Genomic DNA, 12,012 nt, shown 5'->3' with positions numbered 1-12,012 from the left:
GCATGTCTCCTTTTCGAACTCAGATTCCTGTATTTAGCCATCATCTGTGTTTACAGGCTTGTAGGTCTAACCGGTACCTCAGAACTACCCTGCCAGCAAAGGGAGGCCCTGCTGGCCCCACAGACCTGCTCCTCCCGACTTCCTTCATCTCATGCTGTGGCCGTTTCATTCTTCCACATGCCAGGCAGAGAACATTTGAATCTGCCTTTACCGTGTTATTTCTCGTCTCCTCCACCCCGATCCATTCACAAATGTAGCTGACTCCACTCTCGAGTTATATCAGAATTCACCCGCTTCTCACCATATCTACTTCTACTGTAGCCCCTTCTCTGGCTGGCCTGTTTCAATGACTTCCTAACTGAGCAGCACGTGGTAGCACATGCTGGAAACTCTAGCCAGTAGGAAAATGCGACAGGAACAACACAAGTTCAAGGCCAAGCTAGGCTAGACAGTAAGACCATGTCTCAAAAAAAAAAAATGCCTTCAGCAGTTTTCTAACTGACCTCCTGACCATCCCCTCTTGTCCCTGTACAGCAAGAGGGTTCCTTCAAGAACGTGTCAAATCAGTCAGAACATGTCCTTCCTCTGCTCACACCTTTCACAGCTTTCCTGCGTTCCACAGTACTAAAACCCTTACCCTCAAGCCCTCCCTGCCCCTAAGCATCATGGCTGCTGCTCTGTCTCTCACTCGTTGAGAGCCAGCCACACCAGCCTTCTTCCTCTTGGAGCATGTTTACCACACTTCAGTCTCTAAAGTCTTTTTACTTTGGGTTCATTTTTCCTTGGAGTATCTTTCTGACAGTATCTGTACATCTTACTCCATGACTTACTGATGGTCTCTGAACACGGATGACTTTATTGATGACTCTTTCCACGGTGGGTCACCTCCCCAGCCTCCCACTTTACTAGTTCAGCCCATAAACAGCCTCTTTCAATTTTCTCCATTACCCACCAATGTCAGGATCACTAAACACACCTTCACTTGTTTGCCTAACACTTCTAATAAAAGTAAGAGCTCTAAAACGTCAGGAAATGAGTTTTGAAAGTCACCACCCACAGCACAGAAGACAGAACTCAGCACATACCACATATTTAATGCATATGCGTGGGGTAAAAGCCTGTGCAAAAACATTAGCAATGATGGGAATTGTAGCTAGGGAGATGGCTGAGTAGGGAGGTAAAGTGCTTGCTGGGCAAGCATGAGGACCTGAATTTGGATCCACAGCCATCATATAAAAACTGAGCAAGATAGTGTACACCTGTAATCCCAGTCAGCACCAGGGGACTGAGGAACAGGGGCAAGAGTACCCCAGAGCACCACTGGCCAGCCAGTCTAGCCAAAACAGCAAGTTCTAGATTCAGTGAGAGATCCTGCCTCATGGGTGCATACACACACACACACACACACACACACACACACACACACACACACACACACACGGAATCAATATAATCCATGAGGAAAAAGAAGGAAGTCTTTGTAACATGTATGCTTATAAGGAAAGCTATAGACAGTTAGTACAAATACATAACAAATATGAACTTTGCCATGAGATGAGTGGTGGCTTTGGGAGAAACTGAACTGCACCAAGAAACTGCTTAAGGGTCCAAGAGAGACAAAAAGGTTGCATCTACACGATGTTGAGGAAAAATATTTACGCCAAACATGGAGCATTGCTTTCTTCCCCTCCCCCCACACCGTAATTGTCTAACGTCTAGTTTATCTCCTTTCATTAGATGCTGAATTACTTAACCAGTGGTCGCTGGACCTCCCACCCAATGTGGTTAAAGGATCTGCCAGGGCTACATACTCTGTTTTGGGTAAGTCTCTCAGCACCAGCCATAACGACTGTTCCTCCCTGTGACCCCAGTACACATGGGACCTCACCATGCAAGACTAAGGAAGTCACTGAGCACCGGATGCTGGACTGAGAAAGGAGCCACAAGCCCAGGGCTGCCCTGTGCAAGAGAGAGAAAGCAAGTTTACCAGATGCTGTTCTACACAGTACGCTTTGATTAACTCTGACAGTTAATAAGAGCTGTGTCCTCCTCTTCAAGAGGTACACTGGGTGACAGTGTATCCTGGCAGATATAAAAATGATAGTTCTGTTTTCCCAGACATTATGGCCCATCAGAAAAGATGTTATCTCTTGCCATTCAGGTTCTTCCCTGCTTCCTGTTTTTCTCATTTTCTTGTATAATTTTTTGTCTTTCATTCCATTAATAGTGTGGCCTCTGGGCTATATTTTCCTACTCCATACAAACCGTCTCTACTTTCCTCTAATTTGCAATAACCTTTCACTCCTCAGGCGATATCCTAGGCTCTGCAATGCAAAACCTCCAAAATCTTCTCCAGATGCCCTACGGCTGTGGAGAACAAAACATGGTCCTTTTTGTCCCTAACATCTATGTTCTAAACTATCTGAACGAGACACAGCAGTTGACGGAGACCATCAAGTCCAAAGCCATTAGCTACCTCATCAGTGGTGAGCAATTTTACCTGAACTCCTAAACGCCCTCTGTTTGGATAAGACTTGATAATCATGACTGCTGTGATTCCCAATCAAATGCCCTTCTGTAGAATAATGACTCCCAGTAGTGTCAACACTCTTAGAAACATGTGAGTAAAAAATGCTTACTCAATGATTCTTTGATAGGGTTAAAATAAATGAATAATAATAATTGTCTCAGGTCGCTCATACATAACTGAATTTCCCTCTCCAGGGTATCAGAGGCAGCTGAACTATCAGCACAGTGATGGCTCATACAGCACATTTGGGGGTCATGGTGGCAACAGCCAGGGAAATACTTGGTAAGATGAAACTGTGTCTTCATGCTCCACTAATCTGAGGCATTTCAGGAAATTGCTGTTCTCTGACACCTGGGATTCTTTTCCGGAAGGTTTATTTATTCTTAAAACTCCAAATGTCATCCCTACTGACCTCTAAAAATCCACCCGCTCCACCAGCACAGCTGATAATAGAGAAACAAAGAAATAGAGGTGGAAGGCAAGACGTGCAGTCGTCCACAGTGATAGCGAAAGCTTTCCCGCTGCTCTTTAGAGGAGGCAAGGTAGAGAGCAGAGAAAGCGATGTGCAATTGGAAGTCATTTGGGAAATGCAGTTTTGATGCGAGGGTGCTGTGACAGTTCAAATGAGATATATTTTATAAGACCAAAGACTGCAAACTATCAGCTAAGACCCTCCGAAATGACCTCCACTGACCTGTGAAGATCAGTGTCTGCAGGCAACACATGATGACCTTTAAAAGTGAGGCGGCCCTGCTTCTCGGTCTCTTTTCTGCTGAACAGGCTCACTGCATTTGTGCTCAAGGCCTTTGCTCAAGCTCAGTCACACATCTTTATAGAGAAGACACACATCACGAAAGCCCTCAACTGGCTCTCGGGGAAACAAAAGGAAACCGGTTGTTTCCAGCAGTCTGGATCCCTGCTCAACAACGCTATGAAGGTAATGCCCTGATTCTCCTCTAGACTCTGAAGGCTGTGATTTGTAGGAGAGAAGGCTTCTGTAAGAGTTCTCCAGTCCTTGGGGATGGAGAGATGACTCCGTGATTAAGAGTGTTTAGTGCTATTGCAGAGGACCAGTTTGGTTCCCAGCATCCTCCCCAATCAGTTCACAACTACCTGTAACTACAGCTCCAGATGACCCAATGCCCTCTTCTGGCCTCCATGGGTACTGCACTCACGCACAAACTGAACATGAATGCAATATATACACCCATGATTTTTAAAATCTTTAAAAAAGAAAAAAAGAGGGGCTGGAGAGATGGCTCAGAGGTTAAGAGCACTGGCGGCTCTTCCAGAGGTCCTGAGTTCAATTCCCAGCACCCACACGGTGGCTCACAACTGTCTGTAATGAGATCTGGCACCCTCTTCTGTGTACATAATAAATAAATAAAGAGAAAGAGAGAAAGAGAAAGAAAGAAAGAAAGAAAGAAAGAAAGAAAGAAAGAAAGAAAGAAAGAAAGAAAGAAAGAAAGAAAGAAAGAAAGAAAGAAAGAAAGAAAGAAAGAAAGAAAGAAAGAAGGAGAGTTCTCCAGTCCTGATGACATAACCAGGAGAGTCTAAACGTTCCAGTAAATGCTGGAGTGTGTAAGAGTTCTCCCTCTGTCCTTCCAGGGTGGCGTGGATGATGAAGTGACACTCTCTGCCTACATCACCATTGCTCTGCTGGAGATTCCACTGGCTGTCAGTGTACGTACACACCCATTGCCATAACTCCTTCACAAATGGGAGGCACAAAAAAAAAAATCACAGCACTAGAATCCCCTGAGGAAAACTCCAATTTTTGTAGCCTTTGATTTTGGTACATTTCACTGTGACATGAATAAGGCCTTTTTAAAAGAAAGGAAACTCCTCCCTGGTATACACTCTAATGCTGGCTTGTCACAGTGTGGCTATCAACCTGGGGTTAGCCTGGGGGTAGTTCCTTAGTCTGGTTCTGTTATTTTGAAATTGGCTTTCATTTTCTTTTATAGCACAGCATGGTCCGAAATGCTCTATTTTGCCTGGAAACAGCCTGGGCTTCCATCTCAGAGAGCCAGGGAAGTCATATCTATACCAAGGCATTGTTGGCCTATGCCTTCGCACTGGCAGGAAACCAAGCCAAGCGAAGTGAGCTGCTTGAATCACTAAACAGAGAGGCTGTGAAAGAAGGTAGGAACTTCTATTGCAAAGAGTATCTAAGTAGAAGTCACTGGTGATGCAAAGGCAGAGTCACTTTTGTCCTACCTTAACTAGAAAGACAACAAGAGAAACTGTCATTGACCCAACGCTTAAGTGACAGGAACCATTTTATTGACACACACATTACTGATGTTATAAGATCCAACCTCTGGTGCTACACAAGTATGTAAAGGAACCCAAAGATCACCAGGGAGCTTGATGTGCTTTTTGGTAAAGATTTGCTTGTTACTAAGCAGGGTGGCTCATGCCTTAATCCCAGCACTTAGGAGGCAGAGACAGGTGGATCTCTGAGTTGGAGTTCAAGGCCAGCCTGGTCTAGATAGTGAGAACCTATTTAAAAAAAAAATGAATGAATGAATAAATAAATAAAAGTCTGCTTGTGATTGTTCTAAAGCATCCATTCATTTCATGTGTTCCAATTCATTAGCTGAACTAATCATCACTTACGGGCTAGATTTTAAAAACTATGTTTTAAGCTTAAAATTTTATCCTTTCCTTTTGAAAGAGGATTCAATCCACTGGCGACGTCCTGGGAATGTTCAGGAAGTGAAGACACCTTACTATCAACTGCGGGCCCCTTCTGCTGAAGTGGAAATGACAGCTTACGTGCTTCTTGCCTATCTTACGGCTTTGCCTTCCCCATCTTCAGAGGACCTGTCTTCAGCATCCCAAATTGTGAAATGGATCATCAGGCAACAGAACTCCCATGGGGGTTTCTCCTCCACTCAGGTCTGTGGAGAGACCCTACGAGGGAAAGATAAATCAACTAATCCACATATGAACACAAACGTATTCTAGGGATCAGACAGCTGCGTCATCATTTCTAATGCATACTTTCTCTGTTCCTCCATCACCAAGTCCCAGCCTAATTCACACATGGACCACTGCTCTGTCCTCTTTCCATTCTCATTCTCCTCTCCTCAAAGCAGGTCCTCAGCATCGCCAGGGGTCGGTTTCCCAGAGCAATATTTTTGTGGAATATTTTCCATGAGAAAATAAACCTTATTTTCATCCACCGACTAAAATTCTCTAATTCTGCCTGAGCCATTTCCTGTCTGCAGTCAATGTGTGTGCACCCAGCTGATTAAGCAAGTCCTTATGATGTTTCTGGAATGGACTTGCTGCTATTTCTGGGACCACTAAAAACATCCCAGCTCTTCCATAATGCTCCTCTCCCCCTCCATAAATACTTTTCATTATTCAAAAATCATCTGATTTCTCATCTTTAATCTTCTTTTTCTATCTTAGCCTACATTTTCTTCCCCACTTCAAGTTTCTACAACAAATATTGCTATACAATTTATAAATTACTAATAATATATGTTCAGTTCATATTTCCATATATATTGTAGTCTGTGTAAATGATAAATCTTATTCCCCCTGAAATACACAGACTGGGTCACCATTAGTAAGCAAGAATGAACTGTATTGAAATTAAACTAATGAGCTGTGGTTTTGACTAAATGATCCTGAAGGGAAGCGGTGTTGACGTTGTGCACTCAGCGCGGCCTGCTATTGCTGCATCCACTGCATTTCTGTACCTTTTTTCCCTCAGGATACAGTGGTGGCTCTCCAGGCCCTCTCCAAGTATGGAGCAGCCACTTTCACAAGAAGTCAGAAAGAAGCGTTGGTCACCATCAAGTCTTCAGGGACCTTCTCTCAGGAGTTCCATGTTCGCAATACCAACCGCCTGCTGCTGCAGGAAGTCAGGCTGCCAGATCTTCCAGGAAATTATGCCACCAAAGTGTCAGGGTCAGGATGTGTGTACCTCCAGGTGAGGCCGCCAGGGCCCAGAGAATGGGCACACGGGAGAGAACGTCTCAAAGGTTACATTTTCATTGCAAAATCAAAAAGGAAATCTGTGTTAAGTGAAGAGCTGAGTTACTTAGAAGAGGCTGTGGGCTGCTTTCAGCACTGAGACAAAGAATTTTGCTCTTGTTTTCAGACATCTCTAAAATACAACATCCTTCCAAAGACAGACGGGAAAGCACCCTTCAGTCTTCATGTTGATACTCTCCCCCTAAACGCTGATGATCACAGAACATTCCAGATTCACATTAACATAAGGTAAATCCTAAGTGGCAACCAGTCTGCTTATAAGACATGGGGAAAATGTGTTAATGTCTGTGAAAGAAATGTATTGTGCAAAGTTAATCTTATCAAAAATGGGATCTTGTATTCGTGAACCAGGACTTTTTCTTAACTCTTACTGAAAGGCCTTAGCATTGAGAATATATCATCTCAGGAATATATATATACATGCATACATATACATATAAATACATACATACGTAATCTATCTAAAGAGAGGGGAGGAAAATGGTGAGATTTCCAAACAACTACACAGATATGGTAGATAGAGAAACTGAGTAGAAGGTTAGACTTCTGGCTTCAGTCAATCCCATGGAACCTTGTCAGAAGGACTTATCTCTGTGTGTTCCCTTCACAGTTATACTGGAGAACGCCCCAGCTCCAACATGGTCATTGTTGATGTGAAGATGGTATCAGGCTTCATCCCTGTGAAGCCATCCGTGAAAAAGGTAAACCCTACGCCATCAGCAGCAAAGGCTGAACACTAAACCGTTGGTGGAAACGGTTATCACCAGCTCTTGCAGGTGGCAGTGCAATACTGTTTGTCTACTTGATTTTATTGATGTAGTTTTCAAAACGCTTACTCCTGCAAATCTGCCTCTCCAGAGCATGATTTCATCATTTATTACTGTTTATACTGGCTATAGTGTGTTGGGTATGAGGCCTAAGTTCTAGCCTATACCCAATTCTAGTAAGTCATTAGCTATCAGGTTTGTGGACACACTTTCAAAACCTGTATATATGCATATATATATATACATATATATATATATATATCCTTATAAATTTCTAGTATATGTGTCTATATACATACATATGAATAGAAAGGATTCAATAAATATTGTCATTATGACTAGTGTTCCTAAAGAAATAAAAAATCAGTAGTTTAGATTCTCCAGAGAAACCTTTTATATGAAAAAAATGCCTGAAAACTGCTCCTAGCATAAACCTACCTCACTCCATAATTCTGGGTTATCAACAGCTCCAAACCCAGCCTAACATTCAGAGGACTGAAGTGAACACCAACCATGTTCTAGTCTACATTGAAAAGGTAAGACTTTGTGACTCTGGGGTCTGTAAGAATTGCTGCAGTGTTTAACCAGACCATCAAGATTCCAAAGACCAGTATCTACCACCCCTTTATCATACACCACACACACACACACACACACACACACACACACACACACACACACACACACACACGGACAAATAGCTACAAAAAAAAAAAATGGGACCAGGACTGGTCAGCAAAGCTGTTTATGACACTTGACCATCCACAGAACTTTTGTTCTTTCATCTTTTGATAATTATGTTATAGAGAACAAAACGTCCCAATCTCTTCTAGGCTATAAGACAGGAGACAGCACACTCCTACAGCTTAGCATAGCTTAAGAAAACAAAATGGTGAGCAACGACCAAGTTAATCATTGAGTCCAATCTGTTCTCTCATCTCTGCAGCTAACCAACCAAATCCTGAGTTTCTCCTTCTTAGTGGAACAAGACATCCCAGTAAAGAACTTAAAACCAGCGCCAATAAAAGTCTACGATTATTACGAGACAGGTAAGTGGAACCCAGATATGCCGAGCTTTGATAGGCAATGATGCCTAGTCTAATTAAAGGTTATTTTAAAGAAAATAAAACTCCACAATCTCTTACTGAAGGAAAAAGTGAGTTTATGGTCACTTATAATTATGTTTTTGTTTATTAATCTCTTGGGTTCACTTACACAAGCCTTAAGGCCACTCTAATGGAGACATCATGAAACAATTGGTCAAGAGTTCTACCTAAATTTCCCTTTAAAGGTGCTTGCTCTAGGCTGGATTATTCTGGAAAGGTGAGAATAGCAATTTTTTTTTTAAATCACATCTTGCTACTGATGTGTTAGAACCTACCATTTGATATATTTTTTTTTTAATATAAACCCCACAAAATGGGAAGAGACTAGATAGAGCAGGAAATTCTTTCGTTTGTTCCCGACTTTGAACTTGAAACTTGCCGGCATACCACGTTAACAGAATGAAACGATGTCTCCTCGTTAAATTCAGGAAAGGCGCAGAGAGGAAGGCACAATGCCAGCAGGGAATCACAGCCACGGGAAGGGATTTTCTGAGTCTTGTGGGTACACAGAGGCACAGCAAGCCTGTAGCCCGCCCCTCCGTTCTGTTCCAGAGCCCTGGTTCTCTTAGTCTCCAGCCCCAATCAAAATAACTCAGTATACAATTTATTTTCATTGATTCTGTGATTTATGCTTTCATTCTTCGCTTACAGGGTTTACTCACAATTAACTACTTTCTGCCCAATTATTTCTGTGTTCTAGATGAATTCGCCATTGAAGAATACAGTGCCCCTTTCAGTACTGGTACGGTATAAATAGTCAAATCTAATACCAATCTAAAGAAAATAAATGAGCACCCACTTGAGTTCTCCATACTAGGATGTTTTTTTAATATAACATTTTATATTATATAAAATCTAATGTATTGTCAATTAATTGGACTATATCAGACACATTGTAGAATTTTTAATAGAAATATGCTGTTGAAATATAATTACTAGTACCTGGGAGTGACTTATTTTTAACTAAATTTAAAAGAGAGAGAGAGAGAGAGAGAGAGAGAGAGAGAGAGAGAGAGAACATGAACATGAAGTTGGGTAGGGAGGAAGATCTGGGAGGAGTTGGGGGAGGGGAAATAATATAATCGAAATACATATAATTTCTCAAATTAAAAATATATATAAAAGAATGTTTAAAGCATAAAATTAAATCAACTAATGTTTACATTCTATACCCAGTGGCCACCCACATTTTTAAGACATTTTTAAATGTGCGGTGGTTAAATTCAGTGTCCCTGCAATTAGCCATAGAGCACAGCGTGAGAGAGCTCATCTAGAAGACATTCCTTTAGGTTGATTTGCAGGGTTGGTCTTTCACAATGAATCACTTTCTATGGCACCTTTGGCTCTGTTTTTAAACTTGGAAGGAAATCTGAGAGCAGTTTCCTCGTTAAAGATAATTAAATTTAAAGATTTAGAATTGAATATTAAATTAGTTCTTTTAGTAGGTTTTTTTTTTTACTTCCTTTGATATTTCTGTTCTTCTGTTTAGACTCTGAACAAAGAAATGCTTAAAACTGGGAACCTGTAGATCTCATCATTGGACTTCTCCAGACATGAAGAACCAAGAGCTGTTAGAAGAAAAGGCAGGGAAATAAATGGAAGGGAACTAGAGACACATAAAATTTATATATTGAATAAAGTTATGACATTTATAACTACATTTTCTTTTCTTTGTGTACTTTTTTTTTTTTTTTTTTTTTTTTTTTTTTTTTTTGGTTTTTTCGAGACAGGGTTTCTCTGTGTGGCTTTGTGCCTTTCCTGGAACTCACTTGGTAGCCCAGGCTGGCCTCGAACTCACAGAGATCCACCTGGCTCTGCCTCCCGAGTGCTGGGATTAAAGGCGTGCGCCACCACCGCCCGGCTCTTTGTGTACTTTTATCATTATATTTATTTTCTGAAATATGTTTTGTTTTTTTCCTCCATGGCACTTTAACAGTACCTAAAGAAGTTACAAAAAGAGATATGCTAGAAAACACTATGATGTGGAATTGTCTTAAAGTGTTTGGTTAGCCCACAAGAACACGGGGGAAATAAACCCGTGGTTCCTAACATTGGAAAACAGCCCAAATGCTCAACAGGCCAATGACGGTCTAACAAAGTGTGTTTACACCGGGGGTGCCATTGCGCAATATTACATGCTGCACACCTGCCCAAGTGTGTCTGTGAATAAACTAAAAGAATTCCAGATAAAGGGAGAAAGGGGTGATGTCAGGAGTGAGAGTAACTAGGTTGGTCTTTCTTTTCCAGTTTATTTTAAAGACTTTCTAACTTCAATATGTAATTTCATTTGATCTATCTCGTAAGAGCACTTAACGTGCTTACAAATGAAGACAACCAACAGGCCTCCATTTTATTTGCATATTTTTATGTTGAATTTGTTCCCATGCCATAAGTTGTGTCTTGGTTTCTTCTGGAATATCTTTTTTTTTTCCACAGCCTCCTCCTCTAGCTTTGGAACAACTTGTTCATTTTCAGTGAGGAGCATCTCAGTGTGGTGGGGCAGGGGAGCTCATTCATGGGTTAAGGACACATCTTGGGTGCTTTGTGTTCAGTGACTAGAGAATCTACATCTAAACCCTTGAGTTCTGTGTTGCTCTCTGTATTTCTTTTTCTTTTTTAAAAAAAAATATTTTATGTATGAGTGCTGTGCATGTATACCTGCATGAGGGCATCAGATCCTATTATAGATGGTTGGGAGCCACCATGTGGTTGCTGGGAATTGAACTCAGGACCCCTGGAAGAGCAGCCAGTAACCCCTGCGCCATCCCTCTAGCCCCACTCCCCGACCCCACCCCACCCCCTGCTCTCTGCATTTCTAAGCATGTGCAGCAGTGTCAAAAGAACATCAGTTCTCCCATCAGTGTTCAGACAGAGCTGGCCTCTGCCTCAGGAGACGCCACATCTGGCACTGAGCATTGGCCCTGCCTGCTCTATGTTCTCTTGTCTTCAGACTGACCTGTCTTTTGGTTCTCAGGTACCTTGTCTCATTAATGTTCACTCCCAGAAATTACTGCCCAACTCTAAGGTGACATCACCCATAGCTGCTCAGACTGAGGCATGGATAGACACTTGTTTCCAATGAATTCCACACCCATGGGCTACAGAGCCCCACAGATGGACCAGCCAGAATGTGGAGAGACAGTTCTGAGTGTGTCTGTTCATCCTCTGATGTTTCCACAATGTTGTAAGCATCAGATGAGTGAGTAGCAGCAGATCAGTCGCTCATGATTTGTGAGCTCAGTCTGATCTGTACGTATTTTAAACTCTGGTGTGTAGATCGTGTGCTATCTTCCAGAATGTGATAGAGCACTAGGCACGGCATAGATCTACAGTGAGATACTGGAAATGTCTGATGACATCATTTGTCTGGGCAGAGTCTTTTTGTGGTGCCCCAGTGCCATCTAGCCCAGCCTAGTCCAGAATTGCAAAATAGGCTTGGCTCCTCGGTTTGTGTGCTTGTTAGGGGATACTTTGATTTGACTTGATTTAGGAGTCTTAGAGGGGCTTTGGAGGGTGAGCAGTTTGGGGTTTGGGTTTTGTTTTGTTTTGGTTTGTTTTGGTTTGTTTTGTTTTGGTTTGGTTTGGTTTGGTTTTG

The 12,012-nt window shown here is 42.0% G+C and overlaps 1 protein-coding gene across 2 annotated transcripts in view; it reads left to right on the top strand.

The window, feature by feature from the left end:
- LOC102922186 (pregnancy zone protein-like) overlaps positions 1 to 10,077 on the top strand; it is a 41,313-nt gene extending 31,236 nt beyond the window's left edge. For both annotated transcript variants that reach the window (XM_006987854.4, XM_076568049.1), the window contains exons 23-36: positions 1,738 to 1,821; positions 2,310 to 2,486; positions 2,725 to 2,812; positions 3,311 to 3,467; positions 4,139 to 4,213; positions 4,498 to 4,675; positions 5,211 to 5,434; positions 6,261 to 6,479; positions 6,651 to 6,772; positions 7,155 to 7,245; positions 7,779 to 7,847; positions 8,258 to 8,360; positions 9,118 to 9,159; positions 9,907 to 10,077. In XM_006987854.4, the coding sequence (XP_006987916.1) occupies positions 1,738 to 1,821; positions 2,310 to 2,486; positions 2,725 to 2,812; positions 3,311 to 3,467; positions 4,139 to 4,213; positions 4,498 to 4,675; positions 5,211 to 5,434; positions 6,261 to 6,479; positions 6,651 to 6,772; positions 7,155 to 7,245; positions 7,779 to 7,847; positions 8,258 to 8,360; positions 9,118 to 9,159; positions 9,907 to 9,929 (1,652 nt within the window). In that variant the 3' untranslated portion in view covers positions 9,930 to 10,077. The remainder of the gene's footprint in view (positions 1 to 1,737; positions 1,822 to 2,309; positions 2,487 to 2,724; positions 2,813 to 3,310; positions 3,468 to 4,138; positions 4,214 to 4,497; positions 4,676 to 5,210; positions 5,435 to 6,260; positions 6,480 to 6,650; positions 6,773 to 7,154; positions 7,246 to 7,778; positions 7,848 to 8,257; positions 8,361 to 9,117; positions 9,160 to 9,906) is intronic.
- Positions 10,078 to 12,012: the final 1,935 nt, after the last annotated feature.

Source organism: Peromyscus maniculatus, chromosome 3 (genome assembly GCF_049852395.1).
Source record: "Peromyscus maniculatus bairdii isolate BWxNUB_F1_BW_parent chromosome 3, HU_Pman_BW_mat_3.1, whole genome shotgun sequence".
NCBI classification, from domain to species: Eukaryota; Metazoa; Chordata; class Mammalia; order Rodentia; family Cricetidae; genus Peromyscus; species Peromyscus maniculatus.
The sequence above is the reverse complement of the archived record's forward strand: the minus strand, read 5'-3'. Positions and strand labels throughout refer to the sequence as shown.